Genomic DNA, 21,842 nt, shown 5'->3' on the forward strand with positions numbered 1-21,842 from the left:
AGGGTATATTGTGCCAAATTAGGTTTAAGGTGATGTGCAAGCACGAGGTTATACTTACCTCATATACCTGCCGTGAATGTGCAAGCACGAGGAGAGAGAAGAGAAAACAACAAACTGATTTTAATTTTGAACGAAGTAAGAGTATTTGGTAAAGAAATGCCAATGGTAAGGGTGGCTCTTCACGATAAAGCAAGCCAGACCAGTAGAATATCGGATTTCCATGCTGCGGTGAAAATTTGAGATCTTTTATTTTTGGCATTTCTTCACAGTAAAGATGAAAGGGCAGCTCTCAGTTGTAAACCAATTGTATGGGAAGCAAATGAATATGTGATTTGCTATTTGAAATAAAATCATGGATCTTGACCATTATTTCAATTGGTCAGAGCTACTCTTCCAGAAGATTAGAATGATTCTTAAATTACAAACATCAAAGTAATGTTACTGACAACTATAAGTTATATGTTAGTTATTGAAAGCGTTTATGTTTACACACAGGCCTGACCTGCCCTAAACAGGTCAGACAACAATGTATCTTTTCTTACAGCTAAACTACTGAGTCAAAGAGCTGAAGTCACATCTGCCATTTGAAGTTTCAGCTGCAGACTAAATAGCTAAGATATAATCAGGACTTGGGACAAAGTTCTACAAAGGTCTCTAAATGCGAAAGGGAGTTGTTTATAGATAATAAGGGATGAGCACTCAATTTAACTGCTAATTGTACAGCCAGAATGGATTCTTGCGCATTATCTTCTACTTTGTGTATAACTGGCCACTTTACCATAACCTCTCTTACATGCAGAATTTCTACCCATTACTGAATTGAATAGGGTCCGTTACACATATGAAGCAAAAGCACACACAGGCCAACCCCCACTGATAACCAGAATAAGGTGCTGCAAAATCAGAGTATAAACACATCTCTCCAAGGGTGGGGAACCTGATACACTCAAAAGGTTGAAAATTAAAGCCACAACTTTTTTGACCAATATGGGGATAAATTGCATAGAATTACTGCAATGAGCAAAGCAAAGTGATAATCAAAAAGTAGAACATGCTGGAAATCTTACATAAAGTAGAAAATGTTTGAAACACTTCACAGTGCAGACATCATCTCTTTGAAAGTTTCTGGACAAGAACTCTTAACCTCAGACTTTCAACTTTCACATGGTTTTCAATCTGAAACATTAACTCTGTTTCACTTTCTCTAGAATGATATCTGACCTCATGATTCTTTCCAACATTTTCTACTTTGAAATCAAATTAAAATAGTTTAACAGCCCGTAGCAATTCACAAACTCAATGAGCAAAATGCATTCACAAGCCAGCCATGTGGGTGCAGGGAACTATGGATTATTTTGCAGTTCACAATCAGTTAGCGTTACACAATTTTCAGCAGATCATGGTGATTCAGCTTCAATGAAGGCAATCAGGATCCATCATGCCTGAAAACGGCAATGCCCCACACATGTAATAACTGGTCTTCTCCCTTTCGCTAATCGTGCCTCTGTCTCAGTTCATCAATCAGTAGTCAAGAACAAGACAGCTTAATGCCACTAATGCGGCACCAAGTGAGAAAGCCGTTTTTATCCTGACTGAAAAATAAGACGGTTACACTGAGGAAAATCCCTCCTGCAGCACAATCTGAATGGAAAATGTAACAACTTTCAATTATGAACCAACAAAATCATAACTTTTAGTTGGACGTCACAATTATAATAACTTTTATGTTACACTCTGGGGTCATTTTGTCTTAGATATGAATTCAAGATACTTCCAATTTCCAGTTCTGCCCCAAGGCACATGCAGAGCACTATGGGCTGAAACCTGGCTTAAACATAAAACTTAAGATGCTTAAATTTACCCAGTTCTTCTTCTTCTTTTTCTTGGAGTCGACCTCTGCACTGCTGCCCACACTGGAATGACTGGTGGCACTGTTAATGCTGGACACACTATCTGATGAATGCTGGCGACGGATTCTTAGGTCTGCTGACTGTGTCGAACCATTTCCTGCTGTGAAGAAGTTGCAGTGACATTAGAACTTGCTCCACGTAATTGCTTTGAAGCAGAATCAGGTTTATTATCACTGACGTAATGTCGTGAAAAGTGTTATTTTGTGGCAGCAGTAAAGTGCAAGAATTATAAGAAGTTACAAAACACAAATAAGTAAATGGTGCAGTTAAAGAATAATGAGGTAATGTTTATGAAGTGTTCAAAAATCTGATGGCAGAGGGGAATAAGTTGTTTCAAAAATGTTGAGTGTGGTTCTTCAGGCCTCCTCTCTGACTATAGCAATAAGAAGAGGGCATGTCTGGGATGGTGAATGTTCCTAATGATGGATGCCGCCATTTTGAGGCACCGCCTTTTCAAGATGTCCTTGATGATGGGGAGGTTGTGCCCGTAATGGAGCTGGGTTGAATCCACAAGCTCTGTAGTCCCTTTCGATCCTGCGTCTTGGGGTCTCACCAATGGTGATGCAACCAGTCAGAATCCACTCCACTATAGATCACCTACACAAATTTTCTAGATAATATACCAATTGGTATATTTGGTAATATACCAAATCTCCTCAAACTCCTAATGAGGTTTAGCTGCTGATGTGCCTTCTTTGTGATTGTATTGATGTTTTGTCCCAGGATGGATCCTCTGAGATGTTGATGCCCAGGAACTTGAAGCTTCTCACCCTTCCTATTACTGACCCCTCAATAGGGACTGGTGCGTGTTCTCTTCACTCCCCCTTCCTGAAATCCACCATCAATTCCTTGGTCTTGCAGAAGTTGACTATATGGTTATTGTCGGAACCACCCAACCAGCCTAACTATCTCAGTCCTTGAGAAAATCTGCAGATGCTGGAAATCTGAACAACACAAACAGGCTGTATCTATGGAAAAGAGTAAATACCCTTCAAGCCAACACCCTTCCTTAGGACACCAGGTCATCAGGTCCTGAAGAAGGGTCTCCTCCCAAAATGTTGACTGTTTACTCTTTTCCATAGAGCTGCCTGGTCTGCTGAATTCCTCTAGCATTTTGTGTGTATCTCACTCCTCTGTGCCTCCTCATTGCCTTCTGAGATTCTGCCAACCACAGCTGGCAGATATATAGATGCTATTTAAGCTGTACCAAGCCACACAGATATGACAGTAAGGATGCATCTCTGAGGTACCTTCTGGTGCAGGTCGACACAATTGTTGTTGACTGAGATGTAATTTCGAGTTAATTTTTAACAAGTCCTTTTATCTCTCCTTATCTTGTTATTTCATGCTCTCATTATTTATTGCTATTTCCTTATAGTTGCATTTCATAAGTTTGTTGTCTTCTTTCCTCTTGCTCTTTCATTGATCCTGTTTACAGTTACTATTCTATAGATTTGCGGAGTATGCCCACAGGAAAAAGAATCTCAGAGTTGTATGTGGTGACATGTATGTACTCTGATAATAAATTTTACTTTGAACTTGTATGACACCAAGGTATTTGTAAGTTGAGGTTCATGGACAAGCTGCTTTCTGCAAAAGGAAACCTTAGGTTATATCTCTAAGACATGGAGGGACCAGGCATTTAAAAAGGAGATACATGTTATTTCGAGTTAGTGATAGCAAACCCAACAAATGCCTTCATGTGCAAATATCATTGGAAGCTAATATTGAAGAAAAGCACAGAGCTTCTGAGTGACATATTGTGAGTGACAATAATCAATAAACCAAAGAAAGAGGCCTCACCCTAAAACATAACACAGGTGAACTATCATTTAGCCAGTATTAGTCAGCTAATGGTTTCATTAGTTCTTATCTATGTTTAGGAATAAAAATGTAATTGAATAAGTGACTCAAAAAAAATTATGATAAGAATAGCAGTTGCAGATATGAGAATCATGTTTGAGAAACTCTACCTTTACAGGAGAGCTCAGGTGTGTTGATGACTCCGTTTATAGCTGCCTGGGCTGCAGCATTTTGCTTCTTGAGCAGTTCAATGGTCTTTCGCAATTCATTAAGTTCAGAATCCTAAATATTATAAAAAATGGCAAATATTAAAAACAAGAGAAAATCTGCAGCTGCTGGAAACCCGAGCAACACACCTACAAAATGCTGGAGCAACTCAGCAGTCTAGACAGCATCTATGGAAAAGAGTACAGTCGACGTTTCAGGCTGAGACCCTTCAGCAGGACCCATGATGAAGGGTCTTGGCCTGAAACATCAACTGTTTACTGAGTTCCTGCTGAGTTCCTCCAGCATTTTGTGTGCATTTGTTGGCAAATACTAAAATGCTGCTTATCAACAAATAAACATCTACAGGACAACAAAAACGAAAATTCTTTTTATCTTCTGAAAGTTCCATCATTTCCCAGTGTAATCTTGATTTACTTGTTCCAACAACCTCCCTTTTGCCCAAAAGCTGACCAAAGCTTTTTATGCACTTGTTCAGGGATTACGGGACATCTCAGAAAATGCTGCCATTTACTGTGCATCACTGATTGCTGCTGAACTGCGGAACAAATTAAAAACTAACCAGGTTGATAGGACTGGAGTCTCATCTAAGTCAAGCTGGATAAGGAGAGCAGATTTCCTTCCCTTCAGGAAATTAATTATTCACATGGCTCGTTATAGCTTTCTATTTGTTTCTCAGTCCAAACTGTTGTTTGTTTCTCTCCATTGATGCTGCCTGACCTGCTGAGTTCCTCCAGCACTTATTTATTGAGATATAGCACAGAGTAGTAGGCCCTTCGAGCTGTGTCGCCCTGCAATCCCCAATTTAACCCTAGCCTAATGACAAGACAATTTACCGTAGATTCCGGACTATAGAGCGCACCTGATTAAAAGCCGCACTCTCTAATTTTAGAAAGAAAATCAATTTTGTACTTGTACAAGCCGCACCGGATTTTAAGCCGCGGGTGTCCCACGTTGTAATATGAGATATTTACACAGAAAGATACTACACGTGAGGATTTTTTAACTTTTAATTAAATCCGTATGGTAACATAAACAAATACATATTGCAAATGCTTTTTTTCGAACAGTGCCTGTAACACAGCTACTTTTAAATATACATACGTATCAGTAACACACAAATTATGTTGCATATACTTTTTTACTGAACAGTGCACGAACAACATTCCAATATCTCCCAACGACTGGTAAAAAAAAATATATATACTGCAGCCTACCAGGAAAAGTTATTGATCGCCTTCTTCATCTTCCTCCTGCGCACTAAAACCATCAAAGTCCTCTTCTTCAGTGTCCAAATTGAATAAAACCTCAGGATCTCATCACTCACTTCAGTCTCTTCGTTGTCGCTCTCACTTGAGCGCACGCGGTCCTCTTCATCACGCAGCAGTCCAGCCTTTCGAAACCAGCTGGTGATGGTGGATGTTGTGACACAGCTCCACGCATTTAGGATCCACTGGCAGACTTGAGTTAAAGATGCTCTTCGCATGCGTCCTGTTTTGGTAAAGGATTTCTCGCTGCTCGTCATCCAAGCCTCCCACTCAACGCGCAGCGCCACTTTAAATGCCCGGTTCACGCTGATGTCCAGTGGCTGCAAATACTTCGTGGTGCCCCCAGGAATCACAGCTGGAATTGAGTTTGTACTCTTGATGGCAGCTTTCACTGAACTTTCATTGTCAGCCGCTTAAAAAATCACCATCGGTGGAAGCTTTAGTCCGGATGCTGTGCAGCTCAGAACACAAGTAAAATGCGTTCTCTCATGGCCACTTGTTTTCAGTGTGATGGACGAGTCACCTTTTTATTAACAGTCCAAGTGAGAGGCAGGTCAAACGTCAAAGGTACTTCATCCATATTTATCTGGCCCGATGGAATTCTCCGCTATCTTTGTTTGAGTGAATGTGCGGAAGTTAGCAAGTTTTTCCTCGTGGTTGGGAGGGAGCTGCTGACACAGAGTCGTGCGTACCCTGACGGACAGGCCTTTTCGTCTCATAAATCTAAAACACCACGATGGCCCACCTCTAAAATCTTCGATTTTCATTTTGGTGGCGATTGCTTTAGCCTTCAGTCTGATCTGCACGGTGGAAACACCGCGGCCGCCTGCTCTCTGTGTGTTAACCCAGTCTTCAAGAAAGTTTTCAAGTTCGGGCCATCTGCTATGATTACCTCTGAAAGCTTTTGTCATCTTTTTGCATTGACTCAGTTCTTCACACTGGCGTTTCCACCGTCTCACCATCGATTCATTTATGCCAAGATTATGTGCAGCAGCTCGATTTCCTTCTTCAACCGCCAGATCGATCGCCTTTAACTTAAAAGCTGCATCATATGCTTTTCTTCGAGTGTTTTCCATGATGATGAGGGTGAGTACAAATGACTGAATTACAATAATTTAATTGTGAAAGTGCGCTTGATTTATCTTACAATTTCATTGGACCTCTGTGAACTACTCATCAATTTTATTGGTCTACTGTTACGACGCAAAATGTTTTTGGCGGCATGAAAAAAAAACATGCATTAGCCGCACCGTAGTATAGGCCGCAGTGTTCAAAGCGTGGGAAAAAAGTAGCGGCTTATAGTCCGGAATTTACGGTAGTTTGCCCAATTAACCTACCAGCTGGTACGACTGAGAGAGGAAACCTATGCAGTCATGGGGAGGATGTACAAAGTCCTTACAGAGAGCGGCGGGAATTGAACCTGGGTTGCTGGTTCTGTAAGGCTTTATGCTAGCCACTACACTTCTGTGTCACCCATTGTGTTAGTAGTTTCATGCTTCCTTCTACTGATAATAGCCTTATTACTTTTTACTACTTGAATCTACACAGCCTAGCTGCCATGTTGAGAGTCAAACTCATGGCTCCATTACTGTAACCATTCCAGGACCATACACTTCTCACTGTAGCCCAATATACAGCAGCATTAGTAACAAAGCAAATGGAAACTACTCACCTTCTGTTCAGCTGTCATCGTCAAGCTCTGCAACCTTCCCGTCATATTTGCTAAGCTTTGCTCAAAGGCTGCTACAAGGTGAGCCTGTGTGGAAAAAGCACATACAATGTCTGATAAATCAGGGCATAGACCATTCTCCAGCTCTGTTCCAATGAATTCAATATTTGCACTTAAATATTGTGCAAATTATGGGTTCAATAATTCAACATCTCATTATTTAATAGAATCAGAAAATCCGTACACCATCTTTTCAATCAACAGCCCGATCAGTTGGCTGAAGACCATCAGGTGACTCGTTTGATGTTTCTTGTTCTTAGTGCTTATCCACATGCATGGAATGAATACCAACCACTAACATGGGAATTACATGATTCATAAACACAGCAGAGATTCCTCTGTCTGTTCATTAAGACACACTGCCTGACTGAATAAAAAGATAGTCATCCTTAACTTGAAATCAAGGGAATTTAACTGTCTTTTTTAAATTGTTAAAACACTAATCTATGTCTAGAAACTGAAATGGCACAGACTGGATATCATTTTCAAAACATCACTTGATATCTAGGAACTATAATTATTACTTTAAATGCATTTTTCCAATTTTGTAAATATTTTGACAAACACAGTGGAGCATATCCTAAACACGAGGAAATCTGCAGATGCTGGAAATCTGAGTAACACACACAAAATGCTGGAAGAACTCAGCAGGCCGGGCAGCAGCTATGGAAAAAAAAAGTACAGTTGATGTTTCGGGCCGAAATTCTTTGGGAGAACTGGAGAAACATAGCCAAGGAGTAGATTTGAAAGGTGCGGGGGGGAGGGGAGAGAGAAATGCCTGGCGATAGGTGAAACTTGGAGAGGGAGGGATGAAACAAAGAGCTAGGAAGTTGATTGGTGAAAGAGACAGAAGGCCAGGGGAGAAAGAAGAAAGGCGGGGTGAGGAGCACCAAAGGGAGGCAATGGGCAGGCATGGAGATAACTTGAGAGAGGGACAAGGGGATGGGAAATGGTGAAGGTGGTGGGGGGGGGAGGCATTAAGGCATTACTGTAAGTTTGAGAAATCGATGTTCATGCCATCAGGTTGGAGGCTACCCAAACGGAACATAAGGTGGTATTCCTCCAACTGAAGTGTGGCCTTATCCCGACAGTGGAGGTGCCCACGGATGGACGTTTTGGAAAAGTAATGGGAAGTGGAATTAAAATGGGTGGCCACTAGGAGCTCCCGCTTGCTCTGGCAGATGGAGCGTAGATGCTTGGCAACGCGGTGTCTCAATCTACGTCGGGTTTCACCGATACACAAGAAGCCATACTGAGCATCGAATACAGTATTTGATCTCTACAGACTCACAGGAGCATATACTGACTGGTTTAATGATGGTCTAGTCTGGAAAAGCCAATGCCCTTGAATGGAAAAGCCGACAAAAGTTAATGAATGGATACAGCCTAGTCCATCATAGGCAAAGCCCGTCCAACCATTAAGCACACCTACAGGGGGCACTATCAGAACATCCATCATGAAGGACCGCACCATCTAGGCCATGCTTTCTCCTCACTGCTGCAGTTAGGAAGAAGATCCCACTCCACCAGGTTCAGGAATAGTTATTACCCCTCAAACATAAGGTTCTTGAACCGGAGTAGATAGTTTCACTTACTTCAACACAAAACTGATTCCACAATCTATGCACTCAGTTTCAAAGACTCTAAACTCAAGTTCTCAATATTATTTATTATTTTTTTCTTTTCGTATTTGCACAATGTCATCTTTTTCATCTTCATGTGCAATTTTTCATTGATTCCATTGTACTTCTTTGCATCTACTGTGGAGGTCCGCAAGGAAGTGAACCTCAGGTTAGTGTATGGTGACATACTGTAAAGGATATGTACTTCAGTAATAAATTTACTCTGAATTTAATAGATAAAATGTAAGCTGGAAGGTAATCAAACTGAGAGATCCAAGTTCAAAAAAAAAACAAGTGTGAACTTTAATTCAGGAAAATGATTTAACATTGCCAGGTATTAGTTCCGTATTCCCATTAATTCAACTGCTGCTTTGCAATTGGCACATGTCAGTGAAGTTTTATAATTCCTATGTAGATTACAGCTACTCTCTAAAACTCAGTTCACTCGGTAACAGAACAGGCATTAACATGTTACATCATTTCCTTGCTTTCAAATGATGAAAGTTTTTAACAACAACCAATAAGAGATTCAGAAATATAGAGTGAAAAAAATTCATCTATGATCACCCGTGCTAAGCATACAGGCGAAAGGAGCAAAGGGTTAAAGGATAAGCCTCGAGAATATGAAAATGGAAATAGCCTGATCGCTATCAAACATTATCAAGCTGTCTTTGGGCCTCGTGGTACCTTTTCTCAAGCTTTTGGATTGTCTGCCCAATGGATGGGGAAAGAAGAGAGAAGGACTGGGGTGGGAAGGGCCATTGATCATTGTCAGGCTATCGGAGTGGCACAGCAGAGTAATGGTTAGCCTGATACGTCACTGCGCCAATGATCAGGATTCAATTGTGCCAGTATCTGTAAGTGGTATGTTCATACCACCTGTGGCCACATGGGTTTCCTCTGGGTGCTTTGGTTTCCTCCTATATTCCACAGACATATGGGTCAGAAGGGATTAGTAAGTTGTGGGCGTGATTTGTTGCTGCTGGAAACATGAAGACACATGTGCCCCTCCACCAACATACCCTCAAATTGTGGTGGTTATTGAGATACATTTCACTGTCTTTTTCAATGTGCACATGATAAATGAAATTAATAATATCCTCCTTCCCTGCCCCCCCCCCCCGTCTTTTTATTCTGGTGTCTTCCTCCTTCCTTTCCAGTCCTGAAGAATGGTCTTGGCCTGAAACTTCGATTGTTTATTCATTTCTATAGATACTGCCTGATCAATTTCTCCAGCGTTTCCTGTGTGTTGCTTTGGACTTCTAGCATCTACAAACACTCGTGTTTTTAATATTACAACTTGTTTTCTTTATTGGTTGTGATAAAATAATAAGATTATTTTGCATGACAATGCAGGAATCTAACTGAATCAAAACAACGTGTCACCAAATTAGTCTGAATTGTGCAATATGGGGAGATTATGAGACCTCCCACACAGTGAAAACCAGTGCTAACTTAGCTCTCCAGTTGTTATTCTGCTCTGAATAGGTTTAAGATTTTTAAAGATTAGCTTTCTTTGTCACATTTACATCCGAACATCGGAGCAAGCAGTGAAATTGCGTTGCTTTTACGTCAAAGATCAACACAGGGGTAGGCCGCAGGTATCGCCGTGCTTCCAATGCCAAAATAGCATGCTCACAACCTACTAACCCTAACCTCTGCATCTTTTTGGACAACATGGGAGGGAAGGAGTACCAGGAGGGAACCAAGCAGGCATAGGAAGAATGTACAAACTCTTTACACACAACAGCAGGAATTAAATGCCAATCTTCCAATCGCTGGCACTGTAAAGCATTACATTAACCCCTACGCTACTATGCCACCCATAAATGTTCACCTTCACAGGGAGCACATGACAAAATTAAACATTTTAATGTAGGATTCTGTGAAAACAGTGTACTCCTCTTGTGTGTTTATTGGTGCCAGAAAGAAACATTGGCCCAGGGGAAATATCTGCAGTTATACAAGGAACTGACGGCAACTTCCAGCTTTCCATGAAAATCGTGAGTTCTAAATTCCTTCTATTTTTCACAAATCTGACAGTGAAGTTCAACAAGAGTGTGCAATGTTTCATAGTTTCATCACCTCTTACAGTGATGAATCCACTGGAACAAGTGTTGGGTCAGACCTGCTGGAGAAGATTTCTATTGACTTCAATTGAGGAGAATGGCTGGGTGGGATTACATTAAGTGTTTGTAATTTTCATATATAAATAATTTTTTTTAAATACAGTTTGAAGCTTTTTTACTATTTGAATAGATTTAAGAGCTTTTAATAGCTCTTGAATGTTTCAAATGTCAGGAAAAAAATTAGAAATATTCTTGTTTCTGACAGTTTTGACAGCCCAGAGTGGAATATTTAAGTGCCCACAGGAATTCTCTTTGAATATTTTGGGACAGCCAGCAACTGAAACAAAGAGAATGGAACAGTGCAGTTATCAACAATCTGCCACCCTAGGTGGTCGCAGACAAGCTGAGAAAATCTGAGACATCCTTCACTTCAAACGTGCAGGTCCAGATAACATCACAATGATTGTAAAGACTGTAAGGCCAGATCAAACAAAACTCCAAATTTGGCTGATGCAATTCCACACCAGTACCATTTCCCATATTCCTTACACCTTCTCCGCAATAGACACATTTTTAGAGGGGGGACATGGAACAAAGAAACTCAGCATTTTCTAGACTTCTGTTGTACACTCTGTTTAGAAATGTCATGGAGGGAAGGGTGGGTGGCAGACAATTCTGGCTCAGATTCAGAATCAGTTTTACATCAATTATATATAACACCACAGAAAATAAATAGATTAAATTCAAATATGCCTGACCAATGTTTTCGATGTAATCAAGAAATTGGTACTTTTTTACATTCTGCTTGGTCTTGTTTTAAAATTCAATCATTTTGGATAAATCTAAGACTTTTATTGGAATAAATTACTGGAGTACAACTCCCACATAGTCCAATATTACTTTTATTAGGAGACATTGAAGGGACAATACCGAAACTTAAATTGAATAAGTATCAGAAAAAAATTATAAAAATTGCATTGGCAGTAGCCAAAAAAGTTATCACAGTTACTTGGAAATCTGATTTATATTTAACTATGGATCGTTGGAATAATGAAATATATAGTTGTATTCCACTTGAAAAAATTACATACAATCTAAGAAATGAATGATATATTTTTGAAAATTTGGCTCCCATACCCACAAAAGATAGGATTAAATACATAGGTCCTTTGAAGATAAAATTATAAAGTAATTGGGGAAAGTAAAAATAAATATTAAAATTATTTTGAACTCCATGGAGCATGTGGGGATCCTCCGATATCCAGGCAATCTTTCTCTTCTTTCTTTCTTTTTTTTCTTTCTTTAGACAAGGGTTACAGGGGGGAGGGTTAATATTATTTTTTTCTCTTTCTTACTATTCTATTGTTACATTTATTCTTTGTAATTTTCTAAAAATTTAATTAATAAATAAAAAGATTCAGAATCAGTTTAATATCACTGGCATATGTTGTGACATTTGTAAACTTTAAGGCAGCAGTATATAACAAAATACATGATAAATAAATTAGAGGAAAAAATTGAATTACAGTAAAAAAATATATATATATAAATGTGTCTATTAAATAGTTAAGTTAAAATAAGTAGTGCAATAAAAAAACAGAAATAAAAAAAAAGTAATGTGGTCGTGTTCAGGGGTTCAATGTCCATTTAGAAATCGGATGGCAGAGGGGAAGAAGCTGTTCCTGAATCGCTGAGTGGGTGCCTTCAGGCTTCTGTACGTCCTTCCTGACAGCAACAATGAGAAGAGGACATGTCCTGGGTGGTAGCTGTCCTCAATGATGGACGCTGCCTTTTCCTAAATTTGTTCCTAAAGGCTAGTGATCCATTAATTGAATAGCATATACTCTCAATGGATTTATCATTCAATGTCATTATGCTTAGAAATGTACTTTGCAAAAGTCCTCTCAATAAATACATTGGCAGGTTATCTTCAATGCTTCTGATTCCACAATTAAAATATGGATGCCAACCTTTACCAAAATCTCCAAGTTGTGACCCTAAGCTTCCAGTCTTAGGTACATTCACATTCCTTTGGGCCTCAGACAAGCTCTAATCATCGGCCACCTTCACTCAAAGAGGGTGGGGTGAGTGTGGAATGAGCTATCAGTGGAAGTGGTAAATGCAGGTTCATTTGTAATACTTAAGTTTGGATAGGTACATAGATGGAAGGGGGTTGGAGAGATTTGGTCCAGGTGGGACTACGCAGAAGATTATGTTGGCATGGACTAGATGGGTCAAAGTGCTCTAAAACTCTATATTTCTTCTCCAAAGACAAAGGTCTGCTCCCAGTCTTGACCTCTCATTTAGCACACTTCTAACAGAAGATAACAATTTTGAGGAAGGTAGAGTATTCACAAGCGAGATTTGCAAACTTATCCAGTATTTGACACTGAAAGTGCAACAAATAGTACAAGGTATGGGATTGGATGAATTATCTCATATCAGTGTTTCTGAACCTCACAGTACTCGTACACATGATAATAAACACGGTTTGATGTGACTCATCCAGTGCCTGAGGCTGATTGAGGGAGAGGCCAGATGTCATAAGCAGTGCAGGGCTGGATGCACGATCTCACATTCTAAAATTATTTAAGAGAGATCTTTTAATATGTTTAGTGCCACATCACAGAACACTCTCCTCTGCTTGGCTAAGCCATTTTACTCAGTGAGATCTGAAATAAAAGAAGAAAATACTGTAAACTATCAACAAGGCAGGCAGCATCTGTGGAGAGGGAAGCAGAATGCCTCAGGTCAGAGGTCCTGTATTAATCTGCAAGATTCAGAATTATATGAGAAAATGAGAGACTAAGACCCACATGTCATTTTCAATTCGTGATTCAACAATTGTTTTATAACCATTATCTGATTAGTGTTAATTCTTTATCAATTGTTTTCAATTTTGATCCACCCGACAATACTGTCTCCGTGCCAGTGCTATTTTTAAATTTAATTTCTTGAAGATACACATCTGCATTTTTAGAATGTATCAACATGACAACTGGAGAACTATCAATTCATAAAATGAGAACTTGAACATTCTAACAATGATCAGCTTTTGATCTTTTCAATCCACGGCGCTGAGGCTATGAAGACCATCCCAGCTGCTGCGCTCCGTGCCCGCTGACTGAGACCAAGGCTTCGGGCCAACTCCGCGCTGCTCTAGGGTTTGGATTTTAGGGCTCATTTTGGTTCAGAATGTTGTTGCTGGCTTTTATCGTTCGCATGATTTGTTTTTTTTTCCCCCTTTCTCTGAGCACCAGGTGTTGGTTTTACTTTATTTTATCGGGTCCTTTCCGGTTTCTTGCTTCGTGGCTGCCTGTAAGTTAACAAATCTCAGGGTTGTATAATTTATTTTGAGAATAAATATGCTTTGAAACTTAGAAACGTTGAAACTTTGATTGTGAGAAACAAGGCAACTTTCCATCCCATTCTACACTTTATATCATCACTGCGTGGAATGATTTTTTTGAGTAAGTCACGGAGAGCAGTATTCTAGTCTACGTGATTTCTGACAAGGTCCAGTTAGCAGATATAATGCCTAGACTGAGTAAATTAGAGTGACCTATTTCTCTCAGCTGAGAAGTTATAAACTAGGGCCATTCAAAGTAAGTGGTAGAAGGATGAGAGGGAAGATAGGAATATGCTTCTTTCATCCAGAGAGTGGTAGGGTTTGGAAATCAATGGCTGTAAAGGTATTTTATTTATGTAGAGATACAGCACAGTAACAGGCCTTCCAGCCCGCGCCACCCAATCACACCCACGACACCAACTAACCTGCTAAGTTATATGTCTTTGGAAGGTGAGAGGGAACCGGGGCTTTCTGATGAAACCCATGCAATCATAGGAAGAGCGTACAAACTCCTTACAGGCAGAGGTGGGAACTGAACCTGTGTGGCCGGGCCTATAAAGCATCATGCTAACTGCTGCACTGCTGTGCTGCCTCATTTCTCTCGTGTGCCACAATGGTTTCTGACTAGCACAGGCTCAATGAGCTAAATACCCTTCTTCAAGGTAGTACATTATCTACAGTCCAAGACAGGTTGCACACTGTTCCAACATGATTTATGCATATCCTGAAGGTAGCCACATGTGCGGAGAGGTAAACACAATTTGCGTGAACACGACAAAAATTCAGACGTGACTTATACAGCAAGTGGGTTCAAAACCACGTAGGCATTGTTCTTATCTTGCCCTTGAAAATGATGGGGGTGCCTTTAGAACATGGAGAGAGACTTCTTATACAGACTTAATATCAGTTCAGATTTGGAAGCTGCTGTGCAATCCCTCATTGCTGGTACAACTTTGATTTTATGTCTGCTCATCAGTATTGCTGATGCAATTTGCACAGTCTTTATATTAATCAATTTCCAGTTCAGCTACCGTGCAACATGAAGAACTCTTGGTTCAGTGCTCTGATTATGCTTCCAAACACAGATTTGATTGCGTGAATAATTCTGGTGGACCAGCATGTCTGTTGAACATAAAAAATAAAACAACTAGCACAGAAAAACATGAATAGGATTAGCGAGGCTGCTGTGTGTCAAACAAATCATCACTGTGTCTGTCCTGATATCTATCAAACCTCCTCTATCTTTTATGGGCGAGAGATGCTGTTATTTTGACAAACAGAGAGAAAGATCTGTGGATTAAACATGCCGATAAGCATTGATATGGTTGAACTCCATAAAGAAAACACATAGTTATCAGGCACTGAAAAAGACAAACAACATATTTTAAAATATCCATTGATTTTCAGCAGGCATAGAATATGGGCTTTGGGTATGCACAAAACTGTCTCCTTGTAAAATAATTAACTATTCAACTCCTACAGTTCGCTGAATGGGACTATCATCCTAGCATTTCATCAAGGAACCAGCCAGCACCAGACGGGGTAACTTTGAATACAAAAGGACAGGACATTTCACTTCCAAGTATCAATATGTTTCAAAATAAAAAGCAGCAATAAAACAGGAATATGTTTATTAAAAAAAGCATTTTAATTTATTGTTTCCTCTGGGAAGGAAACTCTGATATTGATGTCTTATTTTCTTATGGTTTTGTTCCATTAAGGCCATTTTCAATGTCCAAAGGGTTGCTCTACTAATGGGTGTGATTAATAGTTGAGTTTTTTTTTCCAGTTGGAAGCCAATAACTTACTCTTTTTGGCTTTATGGAGAGTAAGGAAATTTTGAGAAAATAAATGACCGACATAATAACAAGTGAAACCAACTGAAAATGGCAGATTTTAAGACTGAAAAACGTAGGTGGTTGATAGGACACAAGGTGACAAGAGAAAGCTGCAATGCCAACTGAAATAAAATAAATAAATTTACACGCAAGCTGACAGGAAAGCAGCAGTATCAGCCAGTTCCATGATTTGATGACACAAGAGGTACTGCATATACTGGAAATCCAGAGCAACACACACAATGTACGGAAGGAGCTCAACAGATCAGGCTATGGGAGGGAATAAACAATCGATGTTTCACACCCAGACACTTCATCAGGACTCCTGATGAAGGATGTTGGGCCAAAACGTCAACATTTTCAGAATCAGGTTTATTATCACCTGGATGCAACATGAAATTTGTTAACTTAGCAGCAGCAGCTCAATGCAATACATAATATAGAAGAAGAAAAAAATAAATAAGTTTACAGTATACAAATATTGAATAGATTAAAATCATGCAAAAGAACAGAAATAATGTATTTAAAGAAGTGAGGTACTATTCACGGGTTCAATGGCCATTTAGGAAACAGGTGGCAATGGGAAAGAAGCTGTTCCTGAATTGGTGAGTGTGTGCCTTCAGGATTTTGTACCTCCTACCTCATTGGTAACAGTAAGAAAAGGGCATGCCCTGGGTGCTGGAGATCCTTAATAATGGATGCTGCCCTTTTGAGACACTGCTCCTTGAAGATGTCCTGCGTACTTTGTAGGCTAGTATCCAAGATGCAGCCCACCAAATTTACAACCCTCTGCAGCTTCTTTCAGTCCTGTGCAGTGCCCCCCCCCCCACTCCCATACCAGACAGTGATGCAGCCAGTCAGAATGCTCTCTATAGAAGTCTATATATACATCTATAAACATCTATAGAAGTTTTTGAGTGTATTTGTTGACATGCCAAATCTCTTCAAACTCCTAATGATGTATAGCTGCTGGCTAGCCTTCTTTATAACTGCATCGACATGTTGGGACCAGATTAGGTCCTTAGAGATCTTGACACCCATAAACTTGAAACTGTTCACTCTCTCCACTTCTGATCCCTCTATGAGGTGTGTGATCCTTCATCTTAACCTTCCTGAAATCTCCAATCAACTCTTTCATCTTACTGACGTTGAGTGCAAGGTTGTTGCTGTGTTACCATTCCACTAGTTGGCATATCTCGTTCCTGTACGCCCCCTCATCTTCAACTGAGATTCTAACAACAATAGTTGTATCATCAGCAAATTTATACATAGTATTTGAGCCATCCCTAGCCACATAGTCATGGGTACAGAGAGAGTAGAGCAGTGGACTAAACACACACCCCTGAGGTGCACCAGTGTTGATTGTCAGCGAGGAGGAGATGTTATCAACAATCTGCACAGATTGCACACGGTCAGTAACTGAATTGCACGGTGGTACCATGCTAGCATCATACATACTGCACAAAAATTCAGCGCACTGCAGTCGGCCTTCCATACTCATCCCTTCCATGTACTTATCCTAACTTTTCTTAAAAGTTGAAATCAAACCTGAATCCATCACTTCGGTTGGCAGCTGGTTACACACTCTCAACACGCAGAGTGAAGAAGTTCCCCCTTAAGCAGTTTATCTTTCACCTTTAACCCATGACTTCTAGTTCTAATCTCACCCAACCTCAATGGGAAGCTTGCTTGCATTTGCCTTGTCTACGCTGCTTATAACTTCTTATACCTCTATCAAATCTCTCCTCATTCTCCTACTCTCCAGAGAATAAAGGTGACTAAAACAACTCAAGATCTAACAGTGAACCACAAAGGAGATCACTGTTGCACAAAGATATTAATGACAACAGCAGTCTTGTTTAAACAGCTGTCCATTGCATTTACAAAGTACCCTTCAGGACTTACCAAGGTTTCATTGACAGCAATTTCTAAACTTATGATCATTACCAACAAGGACAAGAGCAGCCAATGCATGGGAGCACCACCACTGGCGAGATCCCCTCCAACTAACACAATCTGCTGATTAATCAGCATTACTCCATTACTGCCAACTCAAATCCTGAACACCTTAACCAACAGTTTAGTGAAAATATCATCATCAGAAAGACTTCAGCAGTTCAAGAAGGTGACCCCCTACTTCTCTCGAATAATTAAGGATAGCAATAAGCATGCCTGCAAATCACATTCCAAAAACAAAATAAGAAATATCACTCCCACTATAATCCACTGAAATATCAACCAAACTTGATGTTAAATCAAGAGAGGGACATGAAGCTTCAACAGTCCCTCTGCCAGTCATGTATAAAGAATAATAGCGATTACTTTTATCATGCTGTATACCAGAAGTTAATGCAAATTAAAATACAGTCACCAACTAATATGTTTTTTTTTAAACAGGTTCATACAACGGCATCTGTGTCTGTCTATGGGAGTAATCTATTTGCTAGCTTGAAGGTTAAACTGCTTTCCAGAAGGACTGGGAAGTAAGCTATGGATCTTCATTTCTGTGGTAACTTGCTCTCATTAACGGTTGGGAAAGGTATTATCCTGGATAATGGAAATTCCATATGCAGCGCAGAAGCAGAGGGAAAGTGTCTACTCTTGCATTGTTATCGTAGCATGTCTCCATTCACGTTTTAATGGCCCTTGTACCAGAACAGAAGTTATTCCTGTCAGCTTGCGCTCCTCCCCCTACTCCCATCATTTCAGTCTGCTTTCTGCCCTCTTCCTTCCCAATCTTAACTTGAAACAGTGACTGTTCATCTCCCTCCATAGATGCACTGATCTGCTGAGTTCTCCCAACATTCTGTTGTTATCAGTCTCTTGAACTGAGCTCTCCTATGATAAGATGGACTCTTGACTTCATAATCTACCTCATTATCATCTTGCATTTTATTGTTTACCTACAATGCACTTCCTCAGTAGCTTATACCCTTTATTCTGCACTTTTATTTAGATACAGCACAGGAACAGGCCCTTTTGACCCAACAAACCCACACCGCACAATTACACCCATCTAACCAACAGTTAACCGACTAAACTACTGTATATGTCTTTGGAAAGTGGGAGGAAACTGGAGCACTCAGAGGAAACCCATGTGGTCATGGGAAGAACGTGCAAACTCCTTACAGACTGTGGCGGAAGTGAACTCGGATCCATGGTGCTGTAATAGTGTTACACTAGCCTCCATGCTGCCATGATGCCTTAAAACTGTTATTCAGCATTGTTACCATTTTATTTTACCTTGGTCTACTTCGTTGGCCAGTGTAATGATTTTCATCCTTATGAACAGTATGTAAGACTGTATCGTACATGTGACAACAATAAACCAATTCCAATAACACTTTTGCATGTGTTGTTCTGTCCTGTGCCTCCCTCCTTCCCCCAGTTTCTTTAGGACACATCCATCTGACAGCCATTACCTCAGTGTCGCAAGCGACACCTTCTCTTCCTTTAAGCAGTCCCAATAATATTGCTGAATTCATATCAATGTTCCTCCTCAGCTAATCTGTCCCTCTTTTAGCTTTAGCGTTTGATATATAATGTAAACTATTATCCTCAAGACTATGCATCAGAATTCTTTTTGAAATTACTTCCTCTACAAGTCAAATAAAAGCATTTTCACAGTGATTTATCGCTAAATAAGCTACGTTACAGCAACACTCTTAGGAATTCTATGGTCTAATACAATTTCTTGTTTAGTCTGGGGCACAGTGCTGAACTGTTGATCCTTCGTTGCTGCAAGAATTTTGACTGCCCAGTACTTGAAACCACAAAATAATGTTACCGAATTTGTTTATTTACTCAAAGTGCAGTTTTCATTAAAGCAACAGTTACAAATCACACCTCTTGAAGATTCTTCCAGGAATCTCTGGGGAAGATTCTAAACAGCAGCAGTCGACTATTATAAAGCACTCCTAACCAATTGGCTTTTTATTCCTTCCTTCAGAAAACTTAACCAACGCGATGAAAGACCAATCTACATGGTTATTGAACAACTCTTGCAAATAATAAATTACCTCATTAAGAAACAAACAGACAGCATTTCACTCTGAAAAAACAGTACTGTACACAGACAATAGACAAATCAGTTCATGTTAAATAAACAGTCCCACCTCATTCAGTTTTGTAAATGAATACAGAGTTAGATGCTCTTCTGAAAGGCTGTGACTTCCGTTGTACTGTTCACAATAATAGAGCCTGCTGCTGGGATCTGATTTCTGAGGGTTCCTCCTGTGCACTGAGGGGTAATGGTTCAGGCTGGGCCAGGGCAGCATACTGGCAGGGCTACCAGCGGAGCTTACGAAGGACATTTCAGTTCCACCTGGTAGCTTAGCGCCAAAGAGTTAACTGAAAGCACATCGTACTAAAGACTTCATGCTGCCTGTAACATCATCTCTAGTAGGTCTAACCAAAGAGTTTCAGCTTCAGTCTGAAGCGCTCGTTGTGGAATGATTTCTTAAAGTTACTGAAAACTTCACTCACAAAACTCCCACTCGGATTGCTCTCCTCCAAGCTATCCAGGAGTGCTCTGTTCTCCTGACAGGCTCCCTTCGGAATCAGGTGAGCTGAAATTTCACAACCTCCTTCTCTGTAACTCTTCCCTAGTGGGTGCACCCCAACCCAGCCCCCCTCTGTATCAAAACATACACAGACAAAAAGGTTCCGATTTAAACAGACAGTGCACCAGGCATTGTCAAATTCCTTCAGGCAGAACCCAGAGGATCAAATATACATAAACAGCACCAGGATGCGGGTGATAGGAAGCACTCTCTAACCTCTCTGGTAACACAAACAGTTTCACAGATGCTGGCAAAGCAATGATTTAAACTTGGCAATTAAAACCTATCAATCATTATGCTAACAATTTACCACCGGGGATTTAAGGCCATTTCCCAGTTAAACACAAAAATTTATGACCTTATTCACAAGTGAAAGAAAGAACAAAAAACATTAAGCAGTTGCACTGAAGAATTTGGCCAATGTAAGTTCACAGCACAAAATCAAGCCCTTCAGCCCAATTGAGTCTGTGATGATCATCGGCACCTATCTCCATCAATCTTACACATCCTAATTAATTCTCCCTACATTCTCTTAAATTACCCCCAGATTCTAATTCATCTACACAACAAGAACAATTTACATTGGCCAAATTAATTGATCAAGCCACATTATCTGTGATATGTGGGAAAAAAACCAGAGGACACAGGGAAAGCCACACAGTCAGAGGGAGAACATGCACGCACAGCAGACAGCAGGAGGGAACTCAGGTTACTGGACCTGTGAGACGGCCGACGAGGAACCTCTAACCAGTGTCTCAGACATGGTGCTGAGAGAACTTTCCATGGTCTGTTAATTAAGCAGTTCACCATTTCAACCATTATTAGAATTAAACCAAATTAATTAGATATTTCTAATGTTACACAGAGACCAAGAGAGAACCGTTGTGAAACAAAACCATTGTGTGGACTTCAATGAGACTTCAGCATCTCCAGCCAGTCCCTCAGAGCTGGAAATGAGAGGACTTCCCCTTATTTGCAAATGAACAGGCTCACCATTTCAACTACTAGTGGAACAAAGCCAAATTAATTTGAAACTTTTAAGTTACACAATTTTGGTTGTAGTTTGCCTTTTGTGAAGGAAAACAAAACCCTGCAATTTAGGGGGATTGAATTCTTCCATGATGCTTTCTGACATCTGTGAGACGTGGGAGAAAACCCTTTGTTATCCTCGTATCTAAGTCAGCTTTCTATAACAGACATAAACTTAATTAGTTTTAAAACTTGGCCAAGGATCGAACTAACTTCTTGCTCATTAGACAAAACAATCTAATAATTATTTTAATCTTGTCAGAAATGGAGGCAGTTTGCAAAATAGCAGACAAAAGAAAAGGTTAGCAAGTATTTCTAAAAGTACGACAATTCCAATTAAATTGTAACACAATGCGAAATGTCTGTAATTGGTGGTTTTTTTGATGTGAAGCAGCATGCTTGGCTTCACTTAACACCAGCACAGGTGGGAACAGACAA

General features: G+C 40.0%; 1 protein-coding gene across 2 annotated transcripts in view; it reads right to left on the reverse strand.

Annotated features, from left to right (window-relative positions):
- Positions 1-21,842, reverse strand: part of nav2a (neuron navigator 2a) — a 498,795-nt gene that overhangs the window by 37,374 nt on the left and 439,579 nt on the right. For both annotated transcript variants that reach the window (XM_059976038.1, XM_059976039.1), the window contains 3 exons: positions 6,879-6,962; positions 3,884-3,995; positions 1,862-2,010 (listed from right to left, as the gene is read on the reverse strand). In XM_059976038.1, the coding sequence (XP_059832021.1) occupies positions 1,862-2,010; positions 3,884-3,995; positions 6,879-6,962 (345 nt within the window). The remainder of the gene's footprint in view (positions 1-1,861; positions 2,011-3,883; positions 3,996-6,878; positions 6,963-21,842) is intronic.

The sequence above is a fragment of the Hypanus sabinus genome, chromosome 7, assembly GCF_030144855.1.
Source record: "Hypanus sabinus isolate sHypSab1 chromosome 7, sHypSab1.hap1, whole genome shotgun sequence".
Classification (NCBI taxonomy): Eukaryota; Metazoa; Chordata; class Chondrichthyes; order Myliobatiformes; family Dasyatidae; genus Hypanus; species Hypanus sabinus.